Raw genomic sequence first — 15,000 nt, 5'->3', positions numbered from 1 at the left:
GTATGTATGTATGTATGTATGTATGTATGTATGTATGTATGTATGTATGTATGTATGTATGTATGTATGTATGTATGTATGTATGTATGTATGTATGTATGTATGTATGTATGTATGTATGTATGTCAATCAGCGATACAATCAACAATCCCTGTCCTCTTACCCCTACACCGGTCCCTCTACACGTGTCCCTACCCCTACCCCTACCCCTATCCTTTCCCCCCCCACCCCACCCCACCTTCAAGTATCGTTGTATCACGTAGCAGTGATTGAATTTTCCTTCCCTCCTGCACTCCTGTTCTGTTCTCCCCATTTCTGTCCCTTTCAACACTCCCTCTTGCCTTCTCCTTCCCCTCATCCTTTTCCCCTCCCTTTTCCTTTCTTTCTCTCTCTCTCTCTCTCCCCTTGCTCTCTCTCTCTCCTCTCTCCTTCCCCTCCTTTCCCCTTTCCCCCTCTCTCTCCTCTCCTCTTCCCCCTCCTCTCCTTTCCTCCTTCCCCTCCCCTCCTTTCCCCCTTCCCCCTCTCCTCCTTTCCCCCTTCCCCCACTCTCTCTTCCTCCCTCCCTCTCCCCCTTTCCCCCTTCCCCCTCTCCTCCTTTCCCCCTTCCCCCACTCTCTCTCCCTCCCTTCCTCTCCCCCTTTCCCCCTCTTCTTCCGCTTCCTTTCCTTTAATTCTCAACGTCCGTACCCTCCCTCCCCCTCTTTCCCTCCTTCCTTCCTTCTGCCCCCTCCCCCACCCCCCACTCTCCTTTTATTTCTCAATTGTTGCGCTTCTTTTAGGGCTGTGCTTAATGTACTTCCCGTATCAGGTGTTGTTAGGGATGGATTTTGTATGTTGGTGTTGTGCAGTAATTTACTGTTTTATTGTTGTTTCTGGTGATGTATCGATTTTTTTGTTGTTGTTGTCCTTGATTTTGTTGTTAGGCGTCGCGTGGTATTTATTTGTTATCATTGTTTCCATGGGGAGAAGGAGAGGAGTGAAAGAGAGAAGAGAAAGATAGATGTGGATAGAGAGAAGAGAAAGATAGATGTGGATAGAGAGAAGAGAGAGAAAGAGAAGGAGAAAGAAAGGAAGGGTGTAAGAGACAAACAGACAGACACAAAAGGGGAAAGAAAGGTAAAGAGAGATAGACAGACAGACAGACAGACGGACAAGAGAGAGAGAGAAAGAAAGATAAGAGATAAAAGAAAGAGACACACAAGACAGAATAAGAGCCGAAACGATTAAACCAGAGAGCGAAAGACAGAGAAGAGCGAGAACGAAAAAGAAAGAAAGAGAGAGAGAAAGGCTTATCGGGGCCGAGCGAGTGGGGAGGAGAGTGAGAGTGTTCCGGTAACCTTGGCACTCAATCACCATCGCCATTGTGCCGCACTCTCACTCGTCTCGGCTACTCGTCTCGTCTTTTCCTCCTTCCTCCTGGTTCGGGAAGGGTTGCGAGTTGCGAGTTTAATGGGTTGAATCGGGCGTCGTTGTTGTGGTTGTTGTTGTTGTTGTTGTTGTGGTTGTTGTTATTCTGTTTTTGGTTGGTTATTCTCTGGGATTTTGTCTTTCGCTCTCTTTCTCGCTCTCTGTCTCTGGGTTTCCTCTCTTCTCTATGGATTATCATCATCATCATCAGTATGGTGCCTTTTCTTCAGATCTAATTATCTATCTGTCTCTCTCTCTGTCTCCTTCTCTTCCTGTCTTATATTTCACCTGCTCTATTCTTCCTTACCCTCAACCTGACTTTCATCACCACTCCTCCCCCCTTTCTCTCTCTCTCTCTCTCTCTCTCTCTCTCTCTCTCTCTCTCTCTCTCTCTCTCTCTCTCTCTCTCTCACTCACACACTCTCTCTTCATCTATCAGTTATCACTACGTTTATCAATCTATGGCCTCTTCTCTATGTTTGTGTGTGTGTGTGTGTGTGTAAATGTGTGCGTATTCATGTGTGTGTATGTTCATGTGTATGTTAACAGACACATAGATAGACAGAGAGAAAAGCTCATTGAGACAAGCGGTTACATCTCAAAAGGATGAGGTAACATATGTTATCCTCCCTCCCCCTTGTGTTGATAAGTACCTGGCATGGCTCACATAACTAATGACAAAAAACTTACAGATATGTTGACCAGATAAAACTATGTGAATGAGATCCAGAAATGACAAAGACAGATATGTAAGTGAAATGAGAGAGAGAGAGAGGGTGGGGGGGAGGGAGAGAGAGAGAGAGGTTGCTGTCTCTACCTGTATAGATAGATTGCTGGAGTCGGGGTCATTGCACATACCTTCGTTCTTTAGTGTGTGCGTGCGTTCATGCGTGTGTACGTGCGTGCATGGGCGTGTTGCTTGCGGATGCGCGGCGAGTTCGTGGATGCTGCAAGCCGTGTTGTAATGCGAGTTTCCGAAAGGTAAAATCAGCAGAAGATAACATAGCTTCGAAACATAGCCTCAAGATGCTCCGTTATGTGAGTATTGCGTAATCAGACGAACCTTAGTACCGAACGAGGAGAGGTGGTGAGGCGAGGAGAGGAGAGGAGAGGAGAGGAGAGGAGAAGCGAGGCGAAGCGGCGGCGCTGGAGTGGGAGCGGCCCAGCTGGGGGGTTGATAACCTCTGGGAGAATTGTGTACTGCCTTCCGTATGACGCCGCCTGGGCCCCTCGCTGGACGCTCTTCCTTCTCCTCCTCCTCCTCCTCCTCCTACTCTTCCTCCTCCTTTTCTGCTTCCACCTTATCTTCCACCCCTTCCCTCTTCTACCTTCCCTCTTCCACTTTCCCCTTTCCACCTTCCCCCTTCCCCCTTCCCCCTTCCCCCTTCCCCCTTCCCCCTCCTTTCACCTTCCCCCTCCCTCCCCCTCCCTCTCCACCTTCTCCCTCCCTCTCCACCTCGTCATTTTTTCCTCCTCTTTCTTTTCCCTCCTCTTTCCTCCTCCTTCTCACGCTTCTTCTTCTCCCCACCTATTCCAATGTTCCTTTCATTTTCCCCGACCTTACATCCTCCTCCTCGCCCCCCCCCCCTTCTATTCTTCCACGATCTGGATTCTTTAAACTCCCGCAGTTGCTCGTTCATTGCAAGGGTACATGCATATAGCAAGTATATCTTATCGGGAGAGGAGTAGAGGAAGAAGAGAAAAGGGAGGACGAGGAGGAGGAAGAAAGGGTTGAAAAGGAAGAGAAGGAAGAAGAAGAGGAGGAAGAGGTAAAAGAGGACGACGAGGAGGAGGTGGTAAAAGAGGACTACGAGGAGGAAGAGGAACAGGTGGAAGAGGAAGAAGAAGAAGAAGAGGAACAAGAACAGGTGGAAGAAGAAGAAGAAGAAGAAGAAGAAGAGGAACAGGAACAGGAACATGTGGAAGAGGAAGAAGAGAAGGAAGTGGAGGAGGATACAGACGGCGGCCAGGTGGACTAGCCAATTAACCACCACGCCGTTTAAGAGGTGGGATGGCGCACGTGGGACGGGGTCGGGGAGTGCAGGTGGGTGCCGTGCCTCGCCCGTTCGTACGCCCGCATGTCGGATCGGATCGGTTCGGTCGGGTTTGTCGGGCGTCGGGTGTAGCGAGTCTTTGGGTTCGGGTATTTCGGGTGTGTTTTTTTTATGAATGAGAATAACGCCTATACGCCTACACCTACTCGTAAGGACTGGCCGGGTATCGGTATAAGGTTGGAGGGAGAGAAAGAGAGAGAGTGAGAGGGAGATAGAGAGGGAGAGAGAGAGAGAGAGAGAGAGAGAGAGAGAGAGAGAGAGAGAGGAGAGAGAGAGGAGAGGGAGAGGGAAGGGGAGAGGGAGAGGGAGAGGGAGAGGGAGAGGGAGAGAGAGAGAGAGAGAGAGAGAGAGAGAGAGAGAGAGAGAGAAAGAGAAAGAGAAAGAGAAAGAGAGTAGTCGTTTTAAATTTATATAGATATATATTTTTCTTAAATGATGAGGGAGGGGCATGATAGTGGGAGGAGAGCTGTCACCCGGGCTTTCAGCTTTCATCGTAGACTGATGCTGAGATTAGCGTAATTTCATGTCCCTTTTTTTCGTTACTGTGACTGATAGCGGGAGATAAGATAGGGCGGAACCGTTTATTTTTATTTGTGTGTTTATTTTTTTGTTTGTGTTTCGTCTTCATTTTCGTTATTGTTGGTGTGATTGTTGGTATGATGAGTGTGATTATTTTTTTGTTGTAGGTAGCCAGTATAGATGTTTTTACAGATTGAAAATTATTGGTGTTATTATTTTATTGTTATTATCATTGTTAATTTAGTTATTGATATAATCAACATTTCCACTGATATACGGAAATAATTGGGAATTAAAACCAGGCAAAATGAAATACCAGAATTGATAGCACCTAGCCGTGAAAAAAACACCTACTATAAAGGACACCATACCGTCATTTTTCACCGTATTGTTCGAGAAAGACCAGTCAAATAGTCACGCACATGACGAGAAACAACCGAAATTACGATGTATATTACGCAATGAGCGTTGTGTAATAAAGACCTTAAATAAAGGTACAAGGGTTTAGGATGCATGTATTTTGCTGAGGCCCTTTCATTGTAAAATTTTTTAGTCCTGTTACATGGGCATTTGTTACGTCTTGCACTTCATGGTGTTTTTATGTCCATGCATCTCATGGGCTTTGTTAGTCTGCATCTACATGGGCATTTGTTACGTCTAGCAATCGGGATTTGTTACGTTCGCCTCTACATGGGATTTGTTAGTTTGCATCTACATGGGCGTTTTTTATGTCCATGCACTCTACATGGGCATTTGTTACGTCTATGCACTCTACATGGTCGTCTGTTACGTCCATGCACTCTACATGGGCATTTGTTACGTTCATGCACTCTACATGGGCATTTATTACCTCCATGCAATGTACATTGGCTTTTGTTACGTCTATGCACTATACATGGGCATTTGTTACGTCCATGCACTCTACATGGGCATTTGTTACGTCTATGCACTCTACATGGTCGTCTGTTATGTCCATGCACTCTACATGGGCATTTGTTACGTTCATGCACTCTACATGGGCATTTGTTACGTCTATGCACTATACATGGGCATTTGTTACGTTCATGCACTCTACATGGGCATTTGTTACGTCTATGCACTCTACATGGGCATTTGTTACGTCTATGCACTCTACATGGGCATTTGTTACGTCTATGCACTCTACATGGGCATTTGTTACGTCTATGCACTCTACATGGGCATTTGTTACGTCTATGCACTATACATGGGCATTTGTTACGTCTATGCACTCTACATGGGCATTTGTTACGTCTATGCACTCTACATGGGCATTTGTTACGTCTATGCACTCTACATGGGCATTTGTTACGTCTATGCACTCTACATGGGCATTTGTTACGTCTATGCACTCTACATGGGCATTTGTTACGTCTATGCACTCTACATGGGCATTTGTTACGTCTATGCACTCTACATGGGCATTTGTTACGTCTATGCACTCTACATGGGCATTTGTTACGTCTATGCACTCTACATGGTCGTCTGTTATGTCCATGCACTCTACATGGGCATTTGTTACGTCCATGCACTCTACATGGGCATTTGTTACGTCTATGCACTCTACATGGTCGTCTGTTATGTCCATGCACTCTACATGGGCATTTGTTACGTTCATGCACTCTACATGGGCATTTGTTACGTCTATGCACTATACATGGGCATTTGTTACGTTCATGCACTCTACATGGGCATTTGTTACGTCTATGCACTCTACATGGGCATTTGTTACGTCCATGCACTCTACATGGGCATTTGTTACGTTCATGCACTCTACATGGGCATTTGTTACGTCTATGCACTATACATGGGCATTTGTTACGTTCATGCACTCTACATGGGCATTTGTTACGTCTATGCACTCTACATGGTCGTCTGTTATGTCCATGCACTCTACATGGGCATTTGTTACGTCTATGCACTCTACATGGTCGTCTGTTATGTCCATGCACTCTACATGGGCATTTGTTACGTTCATGCACTCTACATGGGCATTTGTTACGTCTATGCAATCTACATGGTCGTCTGTTATGTCCATGCACTCTACATGGGCATTTGTTACGTCTATGCACTCTACATGGTCGTCTGTTATGTCCATGCACTCTACATGGGCATTTGTTACGTCTATGCACTCTACATGGTCATCTGTTACGTCCATGCACTCTACATGGTCATCTGTTACGTCCATGCACTCTACATGGTCATCTGTTATGTCCATGCACTCTACATGGGCATTTGTTACGTTCATGCACTCTACATGGGCATTTGTTACGTCTATGCACTATACATGGGCATTTGTTACGTTCATGCACTCTACATGGGCATTTGTTACGTCTATGCACTCTACATGGTCGTCTGTTATGTCCATGCACTCTACATGGGCATTTGTTACGTCCATGCACTCTACATGGGCATTTGTTACGTCCATGCACTCTACATGGTCATCTGTTATGTCCATGCACTCTACATGGGCATTTGTTACGTTCATGCACTCTACATGGGCATTTGTTACGTCTATGCACTATACATGGTCATCTGTTACGTTCATGCACTATATATGGTCATCTGTTACGTCCATGCACTCTACATGGTCATCTGTTATGTCCATGCACTCTACATGGGCATTTGTTACGTTCATGCACTCTACATGGGCATTTGTTACGTCTATGCACTATACATGGTCATCTGTTACGTTCATGCACTATATATGGGCATTTGTTACGTCCATGCACTCTACATGGGCATTTGTTACGTCTATGCACTCTACATGGTCGTCTGTTATGTCCATGCACTCTACATGGGCATTTGTTACGTCTATGCACTCTACATGGGCATTTGTTACGTCCATGCACTCTACATGGTCATCTGTTACGTCCATGCACTCTACATGGTCATCTGTTATGTCCATGCACTCTACATGGGCATTTGTTACGTCTATGCACTCTACATGGTCGTCTGTTATGTCCATGCACTCTACATGGGCATTTGTTACGTTCATGCACTCTACATGGGCATTTGTTACGTCTATGCACTCTACATGGTCATTTGTTACGTCTATGCACTCTACATGGTCATCTGTTACGTCCATGCAGTATATATGGTTATCTGTTACGTCCATGCACTCTACATGGGCATTTGTTACGTCTATGCACTATACATGGTCATCTGTTACGTTCATGCACTATATATGGTCATCTGTTACGTCCATGCACTCTACATGGTCATCTGTTATGTCCATGCACTCTACATGGGCATTTGTTACGTCTATGCACTATACATGGGCATTTGTTACGTTCATGCACTCTACATGGGCATTTGTTACGTCTATGCACTCTACATGGTCGTCTGTTATGTCCATGCACTCTACATGGGCATTTGTTACGTTCATGCACTCTACATGGGCATTTGTTACGTCTATGCACTATACATGGTCATTTGTTACGTTCATGCACTATACATGGGCATTTGTTACGTCCATGCACTCTACATGGGCATTTGTTACGTCTATGCACTCTACATGGTCGTCTGTTATGTCCATGCACTCTACATGGGCATTTGTTACGTTCATGCACTCTACATGGGCATTTGTTACGTCCATGCACTCTACATGGTCATCTGTTACGTCCATGCACTCTACATGGTCATCTGTTATGTCCATGCACTCTACATGGGCATTTGTTACGTTCATGCACTCTACATGGGCATTTGTTACGTCCATGCACTCTACATGGTCATCTGTTACGTCCATGCACTCTACATGGTCATCTGTTATGTCCATGCACTCTACATGGGCATTTGTTACGTTCATGCACTCTACATGGGCATTTGTTACGTCTATGCACTATACATGGTCATTTGTTACGTCTATGCACTATACATGGGCATTTGTTACGTTCATGCACTCTACATGGGCATTTGTTACGTCTATGCACTCTACATGGTCGTCTGTTATGTCCATGCACTCTACATGGGCATTTGTTACGTTCATGCACTCTACATGGGCATTTGTTACGTCTATGCACTCTACATGGTCGTCTGTTACGTTCATGCACTCTACATTGTCATCTGTTTCGTCTTTGCACTCTACATGGTCGTCTGTTATGTCCATGCACTCTACATGGGCATTTGTTACGTTCATGCACTCTACATGGGCATTTGTTACGTCTATGCACTCTACATGGTCATCTGTTACGTCCATGCACTCTACATGGTCATCTGTTACGTCCATGCACTCTACATGGTCATCTGTTATGTCCATACACCACACACATACACACACACACACACACACACACACACACACACACACACACACACACATTATATGTGTAATATATATATATATATATAATATATATATATATATATATATATATATATATATATATATATATTATGTATGTTATATATATATATATAAGGTGTTTTCTTCTTCTTCTTCTTCTTCTTCTTCTTCTTCTTCTTCTTCTTCTAATGATGCAATTTTCAAAATCATATCCCCCCAAAAATTTAATTCTGCACGTTTCAAAATTATACATAGAAAAATGTAGTTCTTCGCTGTAGCAGGTCTCAATATATTAATATGATGTAGTTCTACACAAAATGATTCAAAAACTGGATGCAGGTGTTGCTCAGAGATAAAAGATGCCGTTGGGGAGATAAAAGTGAGTGAGGTTGTGAGGCGGATGTGCGTTTTCTCAGGCCGTACTTGAGGCTTGGGACCGGGTCGTTCGTTATTGTGCTCCCTGTGCCTGTGACGTCACCATGATGGTTGTAGTAGTGTAGTGATGGTGATGGTGAGGGTAGTGGTTGTAGTGTAGTGATGGTGATGATGATGATAGTGGTGATGGTGATTATGACTGATGCAATTGATAGGGGTCATGGGAATATTGTAAGGATAATAATGATACTAATAATAGGCGTCATAGGAATTTAATAAAAATAGGATACCGATGGTGATGATCATAATCGTAGGTAGGATGACGATAATGGCAATAATGATTATTATAATTATAATACTAATGATAATAATGAAGTTGATAAGGATGCCAAAAAGCTAGAGGAGGGGAACAGTTTATAAAAATAGAAAAAACAAAAAAACAGATTTAATCGCGTGTTCCAGCCGACCCTTATCTATATCCGGTTGATTTCATTTCCATATATCATTATTATATCAAGATTAAAACGAGCAAGACTATTCATATATACTTTTTTTTTCTCCCACCCATCTTGTTTCAAAGTATTGAACCTCCATTTTCTTCAGTGAAGCCGAAGCAAACATGTTGATAATGACAGTGAATTTTTTTGACCCTGTCTTTATGTGTGTGTGTGCGTGTGTGTGTGTGTGTGTGTGTGTGTGTGTGTGTGTGTGTGTGTGTGTGTGTGTGTGAGGTGTTCAGAGTACACAGGGTCGTCCAGTTCCAAATTACATATAGACATTTCCTCACCTGCTTATGGGACAGCTGGGACACAGGTGAGCAAAATGGGGGGGGTGGGAATGGGTGGGTGTCTTAGGGGGAAGGGGAAGGGGAAGGGGGGGGTGTAAACGCTAACAGCTGTTATTGATCGAGGTGTTGATCATGAGGTATCGCAAGGAAAGTGTACTGTACGTAGGGACAGACACGTGGTTTGTGTTGTGGTTGTCAGTGTTGTTGTTGTTGTCGGAAGTTGTATGTTGTTGTTGTTGTTTTTTTGGCGGGGGGGGGTGTTCTTGTTTTAGGTTGTATGTTACTTTCGTTTTTGGTTGTTAATTTTGACTTTGGTTGTTATGGTTGACTACTGTTTTTTTCGCTTTTTCGTTTTTTTTTTGGGGGGGGGGATTGATTTTGCTTTTGTTATTATCGGCTATTCATAGTAGTCCTTCGTTATTGTAGGTCGTCATGTATCCCCTGGTTGTTCCGTGGCAACCTCATTATCGCAAAGTGCGGTTGCCTGAAATTCTGATTGCCTCGTGGTTAGCTCTTTATCTTTGCGGTGGACTTGAACTTCTGGTTGTTGTGGTTGCGCCTTACGGTTAGCGGCGGAGTGGGATTCGATGCAGTGTGGTTGACGTGGAGAGGAAGTGTGGCTTGGCAATCGCGGGAAATGCGGTGATAATGTTGAGTCTGTGGATGCCGCTTTAGTCTCGTGTTTGGGTGCTGTGTTCGTGTTTTTTTTTTTTTTTTTTTTTTTTTTTTTTTTTTTTTTTTATCTCTGCCTTTTTTCTTATATATATATATATATATATATATATATATATATATATATATATATACATACATATATATATACATATATACATATATACATATATACATATATATACATACATACATACGCGCGCGCGCACACACACACACACACACACACACACACACACACACACACACACACACACACACACACATACATATATAAATATATATATATATATATATATATATATATATATCGTTAGTTGTTCTTTTAGTCTCTCTCCTCTCTCTCTCTGGCTCGCTCGCTCGCTCGCTTACGTACACATATACGCAGATATCTGTAATCGTTTGTACTTGTCGCGTGTAAGGATGTCCGTTGGCTCGAGATGAAGCCCCTGTGGTGAGTTATCATGCCTTTAGATTGATAATTTTTTTTTATAAATATAGTTGTATTAATTAATGTAATTTCTATTATACACTTCCATGGGATTCGTGGTCCATAGCTTGCCGAGACGCGCGTAGGCATTTACGAATAGAAAAAAAAAACAGAAATACATTCATAATGAGTCATTTAGGTACGGCTCTCAATTAGTCACTTGGGCATAATTAATGCGAGAAGTGGTAATGAATGTTACCGGTTGTCACAGCGGCTGTATGTAACGCTTGGGGCAGAGATGATGGTGATGATGATGATGATAATGATGATGATGATGCCAAGAGTATTGTGTGGTTTCGTTACGTAGTTTGACCGGCTGGTGGTGTCTGCGGTGTTGGCGGTGATGGGGAGGCGGTTCTTGACCTTTTGTGGATGGCGTAGTGTGTACAGTGTGTGCGTGTGTGTGTGTGTGTGTGTGTGTGTGTGTGTGTGTGTGTGTGTGTGTGTGCAGTGTGTGTGTGTGTTGTGTTGTGTGTGTGTGGAGGAAGTTTGTGTGTGTTGTGTTGTGTAAGGATAAAAAAAAATGATGGTTTTTGGTTCTGTGTGTGTGTGTGTGTGAAAGAGAGAGAGAGAGAGAGAGAGAGAGAGAGAGAGAGAGAGAGAGAGTGAATGTGTATGCACATTTTTATGTATACGCGTGGGCGTGAATGAGTATGAGTGCGGCTTGTTCGTGCGTGCGTGCGTGTGTGTGTAAGAGGCCGGGCGAGTAAGAGCAACACGTGGTGGCGGTGCCGGCCGGCATGGTGGCTGGGGACAGGTTGCCGGCACACCTGTGTTAGCGGCGCTACGCTCGCTCGCTCGGCAGTTACTCCGTCCCTCGTCTCGCCGAGCGCGCACACGTCGCTCCCGCTCCTGCCTGATACACACACACATACACACGCCCCACGCCCCACGCCCCTGCCCCGCTGCCACTTGGGCGCCTCTCGTCAGGTGGTTGTTTCGGTGGGCTTCGGTTGGAGGGTCGAGTCCTGTGATCGTATCTGAACTAACCATTGGAGTATGTTGCCCGTCCGGTTTGTTTGGATCAGGAGTGCGAACTCGAGTGATTCTTGAAAATCCATATGGTTCTCGAACTTTGCCGGAGGCGGTTGTGAAATGAGGTGGATGGAAAAGAACTAATAGTGGTGTTGTTGTTTTTTTTCGTTTTTTCTTTCTTTCTTTTTTTTGCTCCGTTGTGATTTCGACTTCGATTGTTTCAATTACGGGACGTCGACCCCGAAGTCGAGGCATTAAGTGAATTAAAGTGATTGAGCCCCTTACTCCCTCGTCGTGAAATCCATTCGATCTGTGCTTCTTTAGATTCTTTTACGCTCGGGTGAGAGCTCTCCCCCTCCCTCCCTCCCTCCCTCCCTCTGAAGCGACGCAAGCACCAAAGCGATTCATGTCGCGAAGTGCTGACGGCGATCGCCCAAGTGCTTGGAGCACAGCCTCGCGCCGGCCGGCTCTCGGGGGGCGCGAGTGAGTGAGTGACTGAGTGCGGGCGGGCGGGAGGTAGGCGTCGTCGTCGGTCGAGGCTTGAGCGCTCCCTTCAAGCATGCCTCCAGCGGCGCTCTCCACCAGCCGCTGCGTCGTCGTCGTCGTCAAGAGGAGAAACCTTGGCTCGAGGAACTGTGGCGTGGAGAGCCAGCGTGAAGGCCGCACGCACGACGCCTGTCAACGCTGAACGCTGTCACCGTGACGTGCCGTTGCTGGTGACGCTCTGCATGCGATAGCAAGGTCGGAGTGTGCGACGGGAAGGAACGCACGAGGCGAGGCGGTGCAGATATCGATTGCTCTCGACAGGTGCCTCTCGAGGACGTAAACATCAACAATAAATGAAACACTAAGGCTTGCAAAACTCCAGCTTGTTGCATAATTCACGAGGCGCGTGTCCTTGCAACCCGAGAGACAGAACTAGTCGCGCTTTCAAATCAGTTGACAGATCGGAGAGTTTTCGGAAAGATTACTGAAGCAGGAGGCATAAATAACTCGACCAGTGTGCCGTTTGAAGGAAGTGCTTTCGAGTGTCTGTGAGCATGCAGAGCTTGCGTGCGTGCGAATGAATGACTGTTCCCTGTGAGCGGCGAGAGCATCGTAGGGAGTGAAATACCCGCGGTGCCCTTGCGATGAAGGAGGCCAGTGCCAGTGTCTAAGGCGCAGAGAGACGCGACCCTTTTTTCCTTCCTTTGTTTGTACTCTCCTTCTCTCTCTCTCTCTTCTCTCGTGTTTTCTATTCTCTCTCTGTATCTCTTCCTCCTTCCCCTCCTTCTGTCTCTGCCTCTCTCCCCCTCGGAAATGGCCTCCCCGTCGGTGGTATTGGATATGTACCTGGAGGAGGAGGAGGACGAAGGCGACCACTCCTACTCCATGCCCTCGCCCTTCCGCGCCTCCCCCTCGCCTCCGCCGCCACGCCCCGTCTTCTCCAACCTCCTGTCAGGTCAGTCGAGGGCGGCTCCCATGCCTCGCCGCACCACCGGCTCTCCGCGTGCAAGCAAGCCTCTCCTTTTCTTCTCTCTCCTCCCTCGTGCTTTCTGCAACTCCCGCCTCCCGCACCTCTACGTCCTCCTCCTCTTCCTCCTCCTCCTCCTCCTCCTCCTCCTCTTCTCATAAGCCACCACTCGTCCCCTCTCACTTCCAACTCTACGCCTCCCCTCCTTCCTCCCCCTCTCCTCTCTCCCCTCTCCCCTCTCCCCTCTCCCCCTCATTCATACTCTATTCTCACCGTCTCACTCCCCCTACACCCTTACCCCCCCCACACATACTGTCTCATTATCCACGAGAAACGCGACTGTGTTAGGCATCATGACCCTCTGCCTGTTTTCAAAACTTTGGTGTCTTTATTAATGGGATTTTTTGGTTGTTGGGGGGGTTGGGGGGAGGGGGAGGTTTGGTTGTCCATTGGTCTATTCTTGTAACTTTTTTTCTCCCATTGTGTTTGGTTGTGATTTGTTGTGTGCTGATTATAAGTAGCTGTGATGATCTCTCTTCGATTTTGGTGAAACTTCGTTATTTTCTCATTAATTTAAGTGTTTTTATTGGGATTTTGCTGAAGCTAAACTATCGGAGGAACCTTTGCCGTTTTTTCGTTTCTTTTCCACATTTTCCCCCCATGTCACCATATTCTTTTTTCTCTTCTCACGTTTTCCTTTTTCCCCTGACCTCGTTTTCTTTTATCATTTCCCGTCTTCTGTTTATCTCGTCTCCTTTTTTCTTTTATTTATATTTCATCCTCATGTTCGTCTTCAACGCGATATTATCCAGAATTTTTTTTGTTACTCACTTTTTTTTTACCTCATTGTTTTATTCAGTGGAAGTGTAAAATTTGCGCTGTCAGATTTTGGTAATGTTCTGTGCAATTGCTCGAGCTTCTGAAAGCAATTCTTCAAGTACATATTGCATAAGTACAGTGTAAGCTGAAATACAACACGTGTTCGTGTTTACATCTGCGAGTGTGAGCGTTCGTGCTTGCGAGCTTGTCCGTGTGTGTGTTCGTTTGTACAGGAATGCATATCTTACCAATCTCCGACCATGTAGCAAGCAAGATTATGTAAATTAGTTTCAGCATTCATGTTTGCAGGTTTCTTCTGGGAAGTTTTCTTTCTTGCGTCACTCCTCTCTCGCTCGCTCGCTCTCTCTTTCTATCTGTCTTTCTCTCTTTCGCTCTAATGTTATTTCTCCTGCTTCGCTTCTCTCTCTCTCGCTCTCTCTTTCTATCTGTCTTTCTCTCTTTCGCTCTAATGTTATTTCTCCTTCTTCACTCCTCTCTCGCTTTTTATCTCTTTCTATCTCTCTTTTTCCCTCTAATGTTCTTTCTATTTCTATTTCACTTCGTCTCCCAGTGACTGAACAGTCATTGCTTTGAGAAAAAATATAGAAAGTGAAATGAAACGAGCCAGAGAGAGAGCGAGAGAGAGAGAGCGAGAGAGAGAGAGAGAGAGAGAGAGAGAGAGAGAGAGAGAGAGAGACAGACAGATAGAGACAGAGACAGAGAGAGAGACAGAGAGAGAGAGAGAGAGAAAGACAGACAGATGTCCAAACGGAAGACGAGAGCGAGCGGGAAGGGAAATAAACAGGAGATAGAGCAACAGTATCTCTGTATCGGCTCGCCACACTGCCTCACTCATGCCCGGGGCATAGGCTTCGGTCTCATTTGTACGTACGATTATCGATATTATTGCCTCACCCAAGGGTCTGTCAGCCTTCTGGCCCAAGTGCATGTTAGTCTCCATAGTGACGAGGCCAAACACCGCCCGCCGCGGCTGGCCACCGGAACTACCCGCGCGGACGGACCTCGCTCGTCTTTTTTTTTTTTTTTTTCCTCTTTGTACGTTATTCCGGTTTTTATTTCTCGTTATTGTTTTCTAGCTACCGTTATTCCTGTTCGAATTCAGGGCGATAGCAGGGACGTTGACAA

General features: G+C 45.6%; 1 protein-coding gene across 4 annotated transcripts in view; it reads left to right on the top strand.

Moving 5' to 3' along the window:
• Positions 1-15,000, top strand: part of Atf6 (bZIP_ATF6 domain-containing protein ATf6) — a 46,407-nt gene that overhangs the window by 19,790 nt on the left and 11,617 nt on the right. Inside the window, exon 1 of one of the 4 annotated variants that reach the window (XM_043035383.2) lies at positions 11,500-13,023. The exons of 2 other annotated variants lie outside the window; for them this stretch is intronic. In XM_043035383.2, coding sequence (XP_042891317.1) covers positions 12,882-13,023 — 142 coding nt within the window. In that variant the 5' untranslated portion in view covers positions 11,500-12,881. Of the gene's footprint in view, positions 1-11,499; positions 13,024-15,000 lie in introns of those variants that run through there. One more of the 4 variants, XM_043035382.2, reaches the window with a different exon arrangement.

This window comes from Penaeus japonicus, unplaced genomic scaffold (assembly GCF_977035675.1).
Source record: "Penaeus japonicus unplaced genomic scaffold, GWHDUDI00000001_assembly GWHDUDI00000032, whole genome shotgun sequence".
Lineage (NCBI taxonomy): Eukaryota > Metazoa > Arthropoda > Malacostraca > Decapoda > Penaeidae > Penaeus > Penaeus japonicus.
The sequence above is the reverse complement of the archived record's forward strand: the minus strand, read 5'-3'. Positions and strand labels throughout refer to the sequence as shown.